General features: G+C 41.8%; 1 protein-coding gene across 1 annotated transcript in view; it reads right to left on the reverse strand.

Annotated features, from left to right (window-relative positions):
• The window catches only part of bcr (BCR activator of RhoGEF and GTPase), a 72,585-nt gene extending 55,296 nt beyond the window's left edge, over nucleotides 1–17,289 (reverse strand). The window contains exon 1 of the mRNA XM_086096466.1: nucleotides 15,062–17,289. Coding sequence (XP_085952592.1) covers nucleotides 15,062–16,622 — 1,561 coding nt within the window. The 5' untranslated portion in view covers nucleotides 16,623–17,289. The remainder of the gene's footprint in view (nucleotides 1–15,061) is intronic.
• Between the last annotated feature and the right edge of the window lie 317 nt (nucleotides 17,290–17,606).

The following is a 17,606-nucleotide window of genomic DNA, read 5'->3' on the forward strand; positions in this document are numbered from 1 at the left end:
TGTGATATGGAAAAAAATCCATCAAGATAAATACATTTTAGACTTTTTTTCTCCAACATTAATACAGTTTACAGCCTGTATAAGTCAATTAAAAAATATTTTCGAGGGAGAGTAGAAATAAACAATTGAATAATGTGGTTGCACAATTGTGCAGTTTCTTATACCTGATATGTTCATAATTAATCTCAGTCATTTATTTTGCTTTCTAGCAGAAGCCGTAAGGGATTTTATTTTATTTTTTTATACCAACACTGTTTATAATTGCACCTTGTGTAAGGCCGCAGTTCCAGCATCATTCTTTGGGGCTTCTTTACTTGAGCTGGAAATTGGGCATAAGTCAAAGTGGAGGGAAATGAACAGTTTGAATTAGCAAAAAAAGAAAAAAGTTATCGATAGTCATTAGTTTTGAGGGTGTGGCGTGCATATTTGTACAACAGCATTTTTTTTTTTTTACCTCCTCTTCATTTTTATTTAACAACTTGTCCACTACATGGAATAGTGATGGCAATCATGGCGGCTCATTAGCATATGACGCTGTGGGTTAATTTAGCTTAAACTGCAAATTGCAAATACAAAGAAGCACATTTCAGCCGCGTAACAATTTTTTCAGCAGATTTTCACACATTTTTTGTTCTTTTGCACATGATGCAAAGTTGTGAATGATGATATTATGGTAATACGCCAGCTGGACCAGCTTCTTTCTCCAGCACAGGCCCCGTATTATCCTTACATCATGACACGAGTCATAACGCAAGGCAGAAGAAAACAATATGCTGAATGTGCAAGCAGTCAGCTATGTTGTTCTTTTCTTCATTGCAAAAAAAAAAAAAAAAAAAGAGATTCAAACCCAAATTTCCTAAAGTTAGCCACGGTGTTAACACTTGAACAATCTTAACCTCTAATTGTACTGTGATGAGCTAAGTGCAACCCTACTGCTCTCAAATTTGTACACACAAATGCAATTTAAAAAAATGTTTCGAGCATGATTTGCACAGAAAATCAAATGACTTTGCTGCTTCACTTTCTACGTAATTGTGTAATGTGTAAAATGGAGGGGCAGAGGAGACCCAGGGGTGCACCGTGCAAAAAGCGGGAATTTGACACCCAGTGTTACAACAGCCAATTTCTAGTGGTGCGGCATCAATAATGAATGACGGAGAAAGGCATTCAGTCTTAAGTTTCACATCTCCAACCTCCCCTAGGCTTCTTTGTTCGTGGGCAGTCCCGGAAAAACCCTCGCCAATTTGACAAGCTACTAACTGTACCACGCAGATGTGACAGAGAAAATGTCTCCGGGTGCCATCAAGAGCAATTAGCCGTGAGCAAGTGCTGCCATTTATAGGCTCATAAAGTGGGCCAGATGAGAGACAGTGACACACAAAGATAGCGGAGAACAAGAGGAGGAAAACATGAAATGAAGTGATGGAAAGCATAGAAGAGTTGAGAGGAAGGGAAGGGAAGGAGAAAAGCTGTGTAAAATGAGACCGTTTTGGCCATGTGGACACCATGTGGACACTTGGCAGGAAGCGCGGAATCCCACCATAAAGAAACACATGCACAATCACATCATGTCTAAAAAAAGTGAGTTTACTTGGAAAACATACTTCACTACGCACCTTGTGTATGGCCTTAAAAAGTTGAGTTAACATTAAAAGGCGTCTCTTCCATAATAACACAATGATGTCATCAACACCACTTTGCTTGTTTACACCAAACAACGGCAGATAAAACGATGCCAAATAGCTTTGCAGTGTTCCGTAACACGTTTAGATTGAGTTTGCCCGTTCTGCCGTCGGTTTACAAAATGCCCCTTTGTGGAAAAAATGAACTCATTCACTGCCATTGACGGCTATAGACGTCAAAAATTCATTTGAACTATTCATATGAGTTTAACATTTTTTTCCCCACTTTTGTTAACAAGAGTATGACAAATTAGAACAGATACAAAATTTGTGATTAATCGTGAGTTAACTAGTTAAGTCATGCGATTAATTACAATTAAAAAAATGCCCCTAATTTTTGAATAATCTTTTCTTTAAAAAACAAAAAATATTATTACAAAAAATGTCTAGGTTTTCATACTCTTGTTAACAAAAGTGGGGGAATTTTTTTTTTAACTAACAGAAATAGTTCAAATGAATTTTTGACGTTTATAGTCGTCAATGGCAGTGAATGAGTTAAAAAATATATAAATACAGATTTAATCACACCTTGCCAGTAGACTTCCAGGAACAGAAACAGGCTTGAAATGACTAATAAACTGCCCCGCTGTTCAGGAACTACTGGGGGAATGCTAGGCACTAAGCTAACTGGCGCCGCACGAGCTGCAACTGGCTAGCTATCGCGGCTAAACACTGTCCCACCACAACTCCTCTGAGTCGCTATAATCCTCGCCTCCATTGCGGTATATAAACTAAACTTCTGACAAGTTTCATTATCACTATAAAATGAGTTGCTGCATGCGACACTCAGACATGGAGAACAGAATAAGACACACGGAAGCCATGCTAACCGCTAAGCTAACATGAAAAGTAGAGCCGCTAAACCATTAGAAGATATGTTTAGGCAGTACCCTTTTAAAAGAAGTATGCCACTCATTACAGCGGCGAGTAACCATCTACAAACACTCGAAAAGCAAACTAGCAAATAAATTAGGTGTTTATGGAAAAATAATACAACAGCTTCGCGAGAAGGAGTTTGCCAATGTTCAGTAAACATTTTTGACTGGTGATTTTGTTCGACACATTCACATATATTTGATATGTTCGAACCTTCTCACAAATACATTCAAATATACTTGCAAACACATTTGAACATACATACGGCTACGTTCGAACGTACTTGTAGGCTAAATGTTACAAACATAGCATATTTTCCAATGAGCAAGTCAATACCCTATTGCATTATGGGGGAAAATGCCAAAATCTAAATCGTGCACTGCAGACATAATAATAAATCAAAGAAGTTATGAATAAACAATGTTTTTTACTTCATTTCTGAATGTATTTGTATAATGTGAGCCAAATGCTAAAAAAAATTATGCGCAGGTGGCATTATGGGAAAATGTGCTATGGTTGTAGCATTTAGCCTGCAAGTACATTTGAACGTATTTGCTAGTACGTTCAAACATATTCAAATGTTTTAACATACTTGCCATTCAAAAATGTTTACTCCACATTGGCAGTTCCACGCAAATTTTGCACCATATTGCTAAGATCTGCACAGTAAAGGTTCTCGAAATTAGATGCGTTTTTATTTCTATCAGTTTATAACCGGCCCGGGGGTCCTGATGCGGGCCCACAGTCTCTGACTAGCCCTCACACAATGACTATAAAGTCAAAGTAAAATTGAAAATATCAGGCGCTTTTATGATGGAAGTTGTGTTTTTACCAACAGCCACATGCCAAAGAAGTAAATACAGGAGACCCTTGCCCGACTCAATTGTTGCTCTGACTGATGTGTTCATTGCAGCTTGGTTTTGTGGGATATCCCACAGTAGAACTCTTTAAAGTGGAAAACCAACTGCCTCGAACAAAGACAAAGAAGGGCTGAGTCAGGATTATGGAATGGAAAAGGGGGAAATGGATCTACTTCTTGTAGCCCAAAACTATTCACCTTTTTCTTTTTTTTAAATCACTTTTTCATTTACCGTTGTAAGGAACCCTTTATGGAAAAATAAATTAGCCATCACTAATATTTTTCTCCAGATATGCATGATAGGTTTTTGTCCTGCATTTGAAAGTCAACTAAGACAATCTTCCCCCTCAACAATGACTGCGTAAACGGATTTATCCATCCATATTTTTTAATCTAAATTTTGCTGCCGGGTAGGTAAGAATAACTAAAAATACGTCTGAAAGCTGCTGGCTCGGATTCTGCTGCCTGTCTGACAAGAAGCAGAGAACAATGGACATCTCGGGATAAAAGGCCTTTTTAAACCCTCCCGATTAATGACTGATTGCAGATAAGTGACTTCCATTCACTTTTCTCTTAACCTGCTTAAAGTACACTTGAACTTTGCAGAAGCCTAAAAATTTAACAAAATATTCATCATTTCCAGCTGAATTGCGCAGCCTATATTATCATTCTCAAAGCGTCCTGCATTTTTTGGGAAATCAGGCTTAAAAATCTGCGTCTTTTGTTGCCAAAGTTGCTGCAGGCAGGGCACAAATGAAAGAGGCAGACAAAAAAGGGGGAGGCGGACTGACGAAAGGGTATAAAGTGACATAAAAGAGATATCGCAGAAGGATGGCTGTTACCGAAGGCCATTCAGGGAAGAAATGGGAGGGAGGCAGATCACAACATGAAATCGGATCATCCCCAGGAGCTCGCATTTGTCCACATCATCTCCAGCAAAAAAAGCTCAACAAATATCAAACAAATAAAAACGTCAACTTCAAATGATCTTTTTTTTTTTTTTCCTACTAATCAAATACCTTCGCATCGATCCTGGCCTGCTTCTGAAGAACCCACTTACGCGGTTTCCTCCCTCTTCATGGTCTGGTCCGTAAATTATCCAGGAAGTTCGGCCATAATAACTTTCACAGACTTGCTTTCATTCATAATATTTCAACAAGAGCACTCAGTAGCGAGCAGACCTCCGCCAAGACCAAGATTGTGGTCAAGACTGTTTACATGAAACTATTTTTAAAGAGAAAATCCATTAAAAAAAAAAAACGTGTCCGTTTTGGCCGTTTATTTTAATGACACAAAACATTTCAAAACAGGTCTTAACGTGAGTGTATTTGAAAGCAACGCCTTACATTAGTGTATCGGCGGAACGTCAAAGGCGGTTGTTTTTGTAGGCGACGACGAAATCTCAACCAAAACAACACAGGCTGTCTCGCAAAGTCTAAATTTACTCTACCGTTAGTTCCTACTAGAAGTCATTTGTTTTTATGATTCTTCTCCTACACACCACCACAATGGATTGGAAGTAGCACTTTTAAGATGTTCAGCTTGAAGAACCAGCATCAGTTTTTAAATCCCGAATATTGGCAAAACGTGATAATGACCATAAACAATAACATACCCTGAAAGTAATTTCAGACTTTCAGAGATGAAGGCCTAGCAAAGCATCTCCAGAAAGGAAACACACCAATTTGGTGGTTATATATTGAGAATAATGTCAAAGTTATACCTCATAACTTCAAAACTAACAGCTTTATGCATTTATGTGCCTTTTAAAGCAAAACTATGCATTATCCAGCGTTACGACATGCTACAGGAATCAAAGTCTGTGCCCAGCCTGGAACAAATGTACGGTAATTCCTTTTTTTAATTTTTTACAGTGTTGTTTTTGAAGCCTTTTTCCTCCAACTCTGCTCCACTGCACTCGCCAAAGGAACACGGTCGGCTGCCAACAGCCAGCCACTTTGCTCATTAGCCAGATAATGTGTTTTTTATTTTTACAGCATGGCTACTTTATCCTACAGTATCGCTAGTCACTACCGCCACCTCTCACGCGCAAAAAAAGCACCGGCGGCGATTAACAACCGCTATTTATTAAGCAAAGACATCAAGCTGCCCCACAGCTAACACAGCACAATGAAGCGGAATTACTGAGCGTCTGTGTGCACTAAATTGACAATAGTATTGGGACACCTGGTCGTTATACCAACAGGAAGTGAAAATATGGAGTTAGCTGGCTTTTCCACTCTTCTGGGAATCCGATTTGTGAGTTCATCTATGGGGATTTTTTTTATATATTATGATTGAAATTTTTCAAAGTAAAAGGTTTTCAACCGATTTTGGACTGGTCTGACTAACAACCTGTTCCAATTCATCTCAAATGTGTTTTGTCGCTCCAAAAAGGCAATTTGAATCTTTCATGTTGTGTTCAAAGACCATAAAAAGGGATGTTTGCGTTTCCATGCCTATAAACTGTGTTTTGTGTCACATGACAAACCAAGTAAATCAAAATAAGTGTGTGTGGTTGGGTGGGGAATCGGATGATGGGAACCAAATCAGTCCAAGCTGTTCTGTAACAAAATGGCCTGTAGCGGCGGTCATGAGTTTGTTCCCCCCCCCCCCCCCCACACACTTAGTAAGATGGAGGTGAAGGTGCAAGGTTAGGTTAACGCCAAGCCTTTAGCTAGTTTGTGTTTCCAAAGGGAAATTTAACAATGAAGACGCAACTTTGTACATGAGCTGTAAACAACACAAACGCTTCAAATCCTCTTTTTGTCATAATCCACTGAGACAGATACATCAATACAAAGCATCCTTTCGTTTGACCTCGGTTATGTTACTATTTTGTTTAACGTCGCATAAGCAAACAAACAGTTGTTCAGCACAAGCTAGCCGCTTGGTGCTAATCCCGGGTGAAATATATATAGGACATGGAGCATTAGCATGGTGGAGAAAGGCTAATGTTAATCGGAATTAGTTAGTAATTCCCAGACAAAAGAGGGCAGATTAAAGTTTACATGTTCGCATGACTAGACTGCTTTTGTATTGACCGACCCCCCCCCCCCCCCCCCCGCCCCAATCCAGAAGACAACATGTGGGTGACGTGTGTGCCACAGCACTGACTGCTCGTGTCCTCCAGTGGATTACGTTGGAATTATTATAATCATTAAATTACGTACTTGCTGAACAAACTGAAGCCGATAAATCCATTTACTGTTTACATTATACATTACAAAGTTAAACCGGCATAATAATATTTTGGATAGTCAATACTTATGTCCATTTCGTGGAACTTTTATGTATTTTTGCCTAGACTGGTACATTTTCATCAAAAACTTAGTTGGAAGGTAGTCAAAAGGGGTACTTTTAAGCAGTAAAAACGTAACATTTGTCTCGATTTTATTTGATAACGTCATTATTTTTCACGTATTTAATACCTTTAAAAACATATTTTTGCCACTTGCCGTCGACTGAAAAAGACATCACAGGTGCTCAGGAAACAGGTAACGAGCAATCACAGCTCACCTGTTTTCTGGATTTGGTCATGTGGCGTTAGCAATCTGCATGTTAACTTCAAAATGAAAATAAGTAAATATAAGTAAAAAGAAAAAAAATATTGTTGTTTAACTTGTGGTATTATAAGTATAAATGCTCAGGAGCTTAATGTAAGTGGTAAGTGTAAGTGATGATAGTGTGTTAGTATCTGAGCATTTTTCAAAAACGAGTAAAGTCGGCCTATCGATAGGTAGCTTTTTTTTTTATTATAATATAGTGATGAACCTCTACTTTCGCATGACAGTTAAGAGTGTTAAAAATTATTAATCAAAACATTATCTGCGGTTCCATTTTTTCCCCATGTTGGCAAGGCTATAACAAATTGACTTTAAATTGAAACATTACTTCCTGAGAATTTTTTGTTTTGGGAGGTTGGTTCCACTGCACTTGAAAAAGCTTCGGAGACGCCGAGGCGACGACACGGCCCAACAACAGTTTTCACAAGCTGCAGACACGCTGTAAATTTCCATGCAAAATAGGCGGAATGCCCCCTTTTTAATGTCTAGACGGGAGCGGCAGATAATTAAGATGAACGAGGCCCAATCGGTTATTCGTTTTCATAAGAAGCCATCCCAGCTTCTGATCTGCGCAGTAAATAAAGCAGGTCTTTATATACGCCACACCATCCCCCACGCCTTTAGAGAGCTGGCTGTGTTTTACGACCCTGTGCATCTTACCAAGGATACACACAAAAAAAAAAAAAAAAAACTGTGAAAAGCCTGCGGTGGCCAGTCCACATAAACTCGGCAGCTGATATGAGGTGGGCCCAGGAGGAGGGAGGAGAAGGGTTTTGGTTGACCAGAAGGGATTTTCCAAGTACTTTTTTATTGCAGGGGTCGTCTATCACAATCAATATACAGGCAGATGATAGTCCATAATCAGGAGTTTTATCTGGAAGACTTGGAGTGGCGTGTCGTTAAGTTTTGTGTTGATTATTTCCTTTCGCTCCTCGGCTGCTATTCTCCCTTATCACCAATAAATACACACTAGGGTTATTGAGCTGTTTTTTTCCCCCCCAGACCCCTCAACCACTATAAAACATAGATGAACTACAACCAGCCAGTCCCCTGACAGTGGAAAATGTAAGGCCTTCAAGCGCAATATGTGCCACCTTGTTTGGACTACTTTTTTTATAATTTTAAATAAATACCATAGGGGGAAAAAAGTATTTTTTTTTTTTTCAAATTCCCAAGTTAACATTCTTAATTAAACATTAACCACAATAACAATTAAATCTAGAATGACGGCAGGAGTAATGCAAGATTGATATAAAAAGACTACACACCCCTGTTCAAATACCATGTTTTGTGATGTGAAAAAAAAAAGAAAATATCTTTTTTATAAACTATTCCACCATTAATGTGACCTACAACAATTTGATTTTTTTTTTAAAAGGTGCATTGTGCCGTTTAAAAATGTAACGTTAAAGCTTTTTCTACATCATGCATGCTCCACCAATGCCCAGATGAGTACGAAGAGCCCTAACTGTTTTACTCTGACTGCACCTATCAGCTTTTATCGTCCCTTTATAGTAGAGTGTGCGGACCCCCACGCTCCACAGTTTATTTGGGGGTGGGGTGGGGGAGGGGCGGAGTTTTTCCTACCTCATTTGAAGTCATGTCTTCATTTGTCAACTGTGACTGTCACTTTAAGGTCGTGCACGTACTCGCACGCGCACCATGAACAAGTCTGACACAGATGATGCAGTTGCGCTTTGGGCCAGAGGTGGCAGTCGCGAGTAAAAAAAAAAAAGTGACAAACTGCACAAAGGTCCTTTAAATCAAATTTATGAGAAGGGAGGTAAAAATAAACAATTGTGATGATAATTTAGTTGCAAAATGTGCACACCCAGTACACGACAGGGCAACAAACACCTGCCACCAATTTTGGTGCCTCTAATTAACAAGAAATATGTTTTAGCTGTTCTAGTAGACTTTTTTTCTGCCATGGTTTTTCTTTCTAGCACAAGCCTGAAGTTATGTTATCTTTATCTGGAACTGTTCATAATTCCTTGACAACATCTTAATGCCCCCACTATGCTTTATTGTAGGTATGGTGTTCTTTTCGTGATGAGCATTGTCAAAAAAAAAATCAACCTTGGTTTCATCAGACTAGAGGTGTTAAAAAAAAAATCGGCAATATATCGCGATATTACAGCGCACAATTCTCGTATCGATTCAATATGCATCCGAATCGATTTTTAAAGATCAATTTTTGATGGAAATATTCAACAAAATGTCTCAATTACAGTTAGGGTTCACACTTTAAGCATGGAAGAATGTTATATTAATGGAACATTAAACCTTAAAATGTGATTTGTTTGTTTGTTTGTTAAATACGGTGGACCACAAGTTTATAAGCCTGGAGTACATTTTCATACAAATCTTACAGTGTACAAGTTTATTTATTAGTATTTTCTAAATTTGAGTTTGAGTAAAAAATCACAATAATTGACTTATAGATTTGTATCGGGATTAATCGATATCGAATCGAATCGTGATGCAGATCGAATTGCAAGCTACTAGGCACGCCCCCACACCCCCCCCCAGCCCCCCCCCCCCCCCCCGCCCCATCAGACTGTAACATATGTATTTAGGAGATTTCAAATGTTGCAAATTTTTTAAACCAAGGTTGGCAGAATAGTGTTTTCTTCAGATGGAACTCAACTGATGGAACTTAGTCAAAATGGAGGGATGTATGAGCAGTTCAAAATATGTCAGCACCAACCTGGCACTCCATCAAGGGCGTGTGGACTTTTTATACGCACTGCATAAATAACAATATGGCACAAACTATAGGCTAAGTTTCCGTGTTTGAGCCAACATGGAGTTGAAAAGACATAATAGTGCATAATTAACGTGAGCAGCGGCCCCATGTAAAAGCTGGCATGGAAGTCCCGCATTCCGTCCTCCCAATTTACAACTAACTCCTCATCTTCAAAACACACCACACCCACTCGCGCTTTGCCACTCTTTTGCTTAGGTGACCGGACGCCGCAGCTCCCGAATGCTGGCTGGCTGGTAGTAACGGGAGGCTTTCAGTGCCAAGTTCACTCAAGGCATGTAAACACACACACACACACGCACACACACACACCCCCACACACACACACACACACACACACACACCTCGGCCCATCCTCCATTAGCGCGACAAGAGGGTCATTGTGCCGCTACTGTAATGCACGCGGAGTTGTTGCTGCAGGTCCCGTTGACTCAATCTGTCTCGGCGTCTCGTAGTGATTGTCAATTTCGTCCCCTACCTTGCACACACTCAAAGTAAATCTCCGAGTGAAGAAGTGCAAGGAGGACCTCCTGCGATCCAGTTTGGCAGCCAGCTTACGCTCTGGCACTGCCGCTGCACAGTACTGTCACCCACACTCATCGCTGGCTTGTTACAGGATTTGTGAAGTAAATCCCCCCCCCCACCCGCCCGAGACGGTTACACACGCAACACCAGCTCTGTTAGAAGAACCATCTTCACTATAAGGACTTAAGTATTCAAAGTAGTCAAAACCGATAGCAGCTAGGCTTGAGTTTGCTGTAAAGAATAACAACAACATGATGCCCATGAATACATTTTCTACAGCGATCCCAGCTGCTTCCATTCAAAAACGCAAAAACAACACGATGCTGACACAGCAAAGCTTATTTGGTTCACCTTGAAACAGGCAACGTCACAGGTGGCTTACAGTAAGGACGCCTTCCAAAAGCAGCTATGAGCCGAGCAGGGTCAGAAACGTGACCCCTTTATGCTGCCACTCAATTCGCTGCAAAAAGATAGAAAGTCAGTGCGCTTTTTTAAATTTTTTTACCATGAAGCAATATTGCTCAAATGTCCGTGTCAAATCATGTTTCAAAGTAAATGCGATGGACAGGCCTGCTAACAGTGCTAATCCTCCTAACGCTTAATCACTTTCTTTCAACCTTTCCACAAATCTGATCTCATCTTCTCCCCTGGCACACATTGACATGCTACTGCTGGCTTTGTGTTTGTTGAGCACATGTTTAGCCAAATTGATAGCAGTTTGCTATTTAAGCCGCAATGCATTTGAATTAACCCCAGGAAATATAACTGGGAAAAGTGCAATACTTTTACATTTTGTAGTCTAAATGCTTTGCCAATTCTCGCTCAAGTGATCTCAAATTTTTGTGTCAAACACACTGCTAGTACTCTAAAACTTTGAAATATTTGGATAAATAACTTTTTCCAACTGAACCCACTCGGTAGGCACATAAGTAAATGTACATTACATTTGTAATGGAAATGGAAATTAAGAATAATAATAAATTTGTGTAAATTTATAGATAAAATCCAAATGTAACAATAAAAGTACTAATTTTAGCTACTTTTCTACTCTTTTCCGCTTCTGAAGTAACATCAGAGCGGAAACAAATTAATGTTAGCCATGCTAGTTAGTTAGTTAGCCATGTTATATGCCTTGGTAGTGTGTCTCTTGACAATTCCGAACATCCGGGCATTTCTGATATTTCCGCAATGCAACGCAATGCAAATCCTTACTTTACACAATGTAAACAAACGTGCCTGTGACTAGCAAACGTGCCTGTGACTAGCATACAAACCAGGGAGATTGTTATACTAGTCAAACTACATTTCGTCACATTTAAAAATCAAAATAATCCTCACAAATCAAATTATAACGATCCAAAGTCCAGTGCTTTTCAATGGACGGAGAGGGTCATTTCACGGAGTAAGACTGCCATTTTGACTTGTGTCGTAAGCTCGGAATTGTCTATATTTCACAAATTGTACACACGCTAACTCATAGCTGGCTGAAAACATTCATTTTTAGATAACATCAAAATAAGGAAAAGTACTTATCTACTTCTCCCTGCTCTTCTCCGCTTGTGAAATAACGTCATAGCAAAAACAAACCGACGTTAGCCATGCTAGCTAGCCATGTTATCTGCATGCTAGCGAATCTATACAGTTTCCACTGGGGTTTTTTTTTTTAAAGAAAAAAAATGCCTGTTTTTTTACTACCTTATAATACCTTACATCTTACTGGCTTTAGTGCAGCTGGCCAAGTTTCGATTCCCAGCCAATGCTCCAAAATCCAGCCACTGCTGGTCTCAAGCGCAGCAAAAGTAAATAAATAAATAAAATAAAATAAAATAAAATAAAATTTAAATTTAATTAAAATTAAAATTTAATTAAAATTAAAATTAAAATTAAAATTAAAATTAAAATTAAAATTAAAATTAAAATTAAAAAAAAATAATAATAATTGTGACTTGTGCCAAAGGAATCATGCTATCCTACATCAGATAGGCTCTTCCGCACTATTTTGTTTCTCCTTGCCTTTAACTAACTTGCAAAGCATTTCCGCTGAATGACACACTAGAGAAACTTCTTTCCTTTCATTTTTTTGCTCCCTTGTTATCTGTCATCACAAAAGACGTGCTTCATCCTTGACAACATCCCCTCACCCTCATTATGTTTCTGTTACGCATCTTTGGCGTGTAAAAAGAGAGGTGACGGCGCCCCACGGCTTCCTGCGACCTCGTCTTAATACTCGCGCAGCGACTGCTGAGGGCCAAGCGGCTTCAAGGTGTTTAAGTAAACAACAACGTGTGTCTTGTTCTCGCTCCGTTTGTGTGTGTGTGTGTGTGTGTGTGTGTGTGTGTGTGTGTGTGTGTGTGTGTGTGTGTGTGTGTGTGTGTGTGTGTGTGTGTGTGTGTGTGTGTGTGTGTGTGTGTGTGTGTGTGTTCTGGTTACGCAACGGGCCAGATCTTCCCATCTGGGCCTCTCTTGACCAGCCAAGCGAAAGACGACAGCTCTGCCTCGCGCGCTCAAAGCGTCCTGCTTGGCTTCCGACTACGCAACATCAGGGCCTGAAATGATGCAACATTTATCAGCATCACCTTCACTGTCAGCGTGACGCCCATTGAAAGCCGGGCCCATCTCTGCAGGGTGTCTAAGCAACTTCTTATTGGCCAATCTAGATTATCCCCGCTAAAGACATCAGTCTGAAACGCATCTCCCCCCCCAACCCATCCTCCATCTTCCTCCCCACAGGGCTCATTGTGGTGGAAAAGATGCTAAAACAAAGAGAGCAGAAAGCGCAGTGATAATCCTCAACGCTGCAGCTGTAACCAAGCTCCATTTGCTGTATGTGTGTGTTTTAATTGGTTGTTTTTTTTGCTAACTGTGCACAATCTTAATGACTATGTTTTTCCTGTGAAAATCACTTCTTTCACATTGCCTGCAAATGTTCCATACAGGATGCAAACTCTTGTACTCTGCCCATCACATCCTGCCTGGGGGAGCAAAACAAAGCTCACACACACACACACACACACACACAAAAACATTTGATTTCAACCAAGGCCACAATGTCATCACCTCTGTTCAAATAAATGAATTATAGATGAACAGATCAATTCTCATCCGCAGGAAATTTAGGCAAGGAGTACTACCTGATTTCAGGCTGTAACACATCCCGGAATAATGATGTGATAAATATGCGCTCACTCTGGAATTAGGATAAAGTGTGCCTCGCAATAAACCCAAAGCTAGTAACAGCACCGGGTACAGCAGCTGCATAATTTAATGAAATTTAGCACTTAAAAGTCTAAATGAACACGCGGAACAGCGTGAATCTCCACCAAAGCCAGACGATAATTCAAGATAGTGGTCTCATTAAGTAGACTTTCCGACGAAACTTTCAGTATTAACGGCACTTTTGCACACCCAAAAATAAAAGCACAGTCCAGTTGTCAATCTGCTCCACTCCAAACCTATAGGTGGCAGTATGGCACATTCCAGGGTTATATGTTTTTTTTTTCTTTTTTAGTTTGAATTAGTGTTTACAGTTATTTTGTCGACAATGCTCTGTTTTAATTTAGTATTTTTACCGGTAGTTTATCGTTTTTATTATTATTATTATTATTATTACTATATTGACTATTTGTGGAGTGAAAGATACAAAAACAAAAGCCACTAAGTAAATAAGTAAGTCGCTTAGTAAATAAATAAAGTAATGTAAACTACAATTCCCAATTAACGGTTTGACCTTGTTTCTTCTATATGGCCGTACAGTAATACCCAAATAAATACACTTAAAATAAACCACGAAAGCGCAGGCATAAAAATAATTAACAAGGACTTAACGTGAGGGACATTTTTGATATACGTAATTATAGTATTAGTTTTATAAAGGTAAATCACAGTTTATTAGTTTTATTTTTGATTCTTTGATTTGTAAAACGTTCTAACATCTTCTACAGTCAGATGGCCCTGTCTAGTTTTTTCTCCGATTTTTTTAATTAAATGTGCGAGACTCCGCATGACATAGAAGTCATAGTTTGTTTTTCCTGCTCATATAGTGTAGCAGTTTTTTGTTGTAGTACCAAGACTGACCTGCGGGGGTAGCACAATGCCACAGGACATGGAGACTACCGGAGATTAGAATATAATAAAAGAAGAGAATAGTGGTAGAAGAAAGGATTCAAGTTAGGCTAGCTGTTAGCTTATCTAGTAGTAACTACACTACAGTTGTAAACTATCCTTGTCATTTGTATTATAGTGAATGACTTGAGTGACATATTTATTAACAAAACAAACGTGTGCTTCTCGATTTTTGCCCGGCAACATAGCGATTTTAAAGTGGCTTTCTAATTAGCTATCGTTCTGTCTCGCATCACAATCACGGAATGTGTGTGTGTGTGAAACTTGTCAACCAACCTCATACAAAAAAATAACAATTATGACGGTCGGCCTTGACAGTTATCTGAGCAAAAGTCATGATTAACACACCAGGCACCACAGCATAATTGCTAGGGATCATTTTTTCTCTCTCAAAGGAGTCAATAACACCAATGTTATACTACGTTTGAACCAAAAGTTGGAGAATAGCTTCATTTAGTCAGACAGGCAGCTGTGATTGCATTTCCAGACTGTGATCTCATGTGAGAAAAGGCTGCTTCAACACAGACTGACTGCATTGTTCTCCCACCCGAGTGACATTCCAGGAATAAGCAGCGGGAGATCTTTCTCCCACGCCGGGCTAACATCCGAAGAAGAGGCTACGTGCGTATACGCTTTACACTCAAGGCGCGTGTTCAACACTCACCGAGGTGGTCTCCATGGAAACTGTTATCATGCGACGTTCTTCCGTGATGAACAGCGGGTGGCCAGATTTGCCCGGTCTTGCGAACGCTGACAATGGTGGCCTCCGACATGACCACATGGCCCCCCTGCTGCCGATGGTGGCGCTTCTGCGACTGCGGCGTCGGGGGGCTGCTGCTGTCGAAGGAGTGCTGGGAATTCTGCGAGTTCTGCGACGGCGAGCGGCTCTTCTCCCGGAATGGCCGCCGGAAAGCCGTGGTGGGGCTGGGCGAGACGTGGCTGGACTGTCCCGACGAGAAGTCCTCCTCGCTGGACGTCAGGTTCTCGTTGGAGCTGCAGTCCGGCGTGTAGCCCCCGCCCCCGCCGACGTCCTCGAAGCTCCCCGGGGAGTACGAGCGGCGGGGCCACGTCAGGAGGTGGTCGTCGCCTCCGCCGTGGTCTCTCATTTGGACGGCGCTACGCCCGTCGCCGCCGCCACCTTCGCCCATCATCACGCCGCCAACGTAGACGCTGGAGTAGGCTTGGAAATCCGAAGGTTGCCAAGGAGGAGGTGGCGGTTTGCCACCGTTGGATCGTTGATGTCTCTGATTGGGTTCTCCGTCTTCATATTCTGCATCGTAGCCACAGGTGCTCTCAGTGGACCGACCCCTATACACGGGTCTGGCGCGGAGCTCCCCCGCCACGGTTGCTAGGTTACCTGGCAGCGAGTGCAGGGATCTCTTCCGCTCCATCTGCATGGCCTGGCTCCCCAGAGAGCTGATTTTGTCCGAGACTTCGCGTTCATTGACCCGAACCAGACCCCTGTCGTGATGGAACTCCATGTTGGTGTAGAAAGGTGGCGGCGGCAATGGCGGCTGCTTCTCTTGACCTTTATCACCCACGGAGTGAGAATTAGCCCGCTTGATCCTCTCGAAGTTGGACCTCAAAGCAGCAACACCGAGGCCCATGCCAAGCTTGTCTTTGGGGTCACAGGCCAGCTCTTTGTCCGGTGGCGGAAGCGCCGGCCGTCGGGGCGACGCGGAGACGCTCACTCTCTGCTTGGAGGGCGAGAGGCCATCCAGATTGTCACAGGATGTCGACTCAGCCTGTTGGGGGGCCTCGAAAGCCGACTCCAGCCCGTCACCGTGGGATGCCGACTTCCTCGCCGGCGGGGGTCTCGGTTTGGATCTGCCGGTTCCATCTCCATGAGGCTGGTAGCGGCTTCTGTCCACAATAGGAGCGGCGCCGTACCCGCTGCCGCAACCCACCCCACCGGTCTCCTGCATGTGCGGCTGCTGAGACTCTGCCCCCTGAGAGGCAGCGGGGTCCACCCCCTCATTGAGAGGCGTTTTCCTAAATCCCCAGCGTTGCTTGTCGTAGCTCTTCCTCTCCTTGGCCAGGAGGGTTTGCAGGTAGATCATTCGGAAGCGTTCCTTATTCACTTCCTGCTCCAGTCTCCTGATGGACGCTTTGCATCTCTCCAGCTCATGTTCGATACCACCCACAGACCTCAGCTCCATCTTGGGGGGGTCCGATTCTGGGAATTGAGCTTTCCACGCCTCGATGAATCCCACCGGTTCTACCATAATGTGGCTTATTTGCCCAAACCAGCACAATCTTAACAGCTCACCTGCGGTTAAATAGTGTTTTCAACAGGCCTTGAGATGACCTGCTCACCAACACAAATGAATGACACTTGTCGTGGGCAACACATCCATTTGTGGACAACACAGCGGGTGTTCATGAGGAGGACCGGATGGAGGAGAATGAGAAATAATGGAGGAGAAAAAGCTGTCTTTTTTTCTCATGCATTATTCCAGCATGTGTCACTTTAAAGAAATAATTTGTCCAGTGTCAGCTCGAAACGAATCCCGAAAGAAAATGTCAAAGAAATAACCCGTCTCTTGGTTTGCCGGTGGTGTGTGTCGGTAAATTCCGGACGTGGTAGCACCGACAGGTCCGCTCACTCCTGGCCGACCATTCGGCTCCAATCTCAGGTGCCTTTGTACCGGCAGAGCGTACGGAGAAAGGCTCACAAGGACGTAAGGCAAGCAAACACAGCATCGGACTCGTGTAAAAAACGAGGCGGCGGTCCGCTGGGAGTCGACAGTTCGGTTACCAGCTTCATTTTCTTACCCCTTGTGTGTGGTAATGTTGTTTTTTAGTCCGCTTTTCTCCGGCAGATTGGGGCTGTTTGCTGGGCCGTGATGGAGCGGCTGTGCGCGTTCCCATCTCACACAAGTGAAAGACTGAGAAGAGTGGAGGCTGCGGGAGTGGGCGGGGCCAATGACACTCACTGATCCAGCTGCTTAAAGAGACAGTGCGCGGATATTTCCCCCCGCCCAATCAAGCGCTCATTTGGGAGGAAGTAATGTATTGTATATTTATAGAAAACATTTTTAATTCAACAAATATGTGGAACTACATTCAAAGCATATTTCAGGATCGTTCAAATTTTAAAGGAGCATGAATACATTAAATTCGAGAATAAATCTTGGAACATGACTTATGACATTAAAACTATGCTCTTATGGTAAGAACGTGACTTACTAGTTTTTTTGGTCAACGGG

Source organism: Leptonotus elevatus, chromosome 15 (assembly GCF_054856555.1).
Source record: "Leptonotus elevatus isolate MCC_2025b chromosome 15, RoL_Lele_1.0, whole genome shotgun sequence".
In the NCBI taxonomy this organism is placed as follows: Eukaryota; Metazoa; Chordata; class Actinopteri; order Syngnathiformes; family Syngnathidae; genus Leptonotus; species Leptonotus elevatus.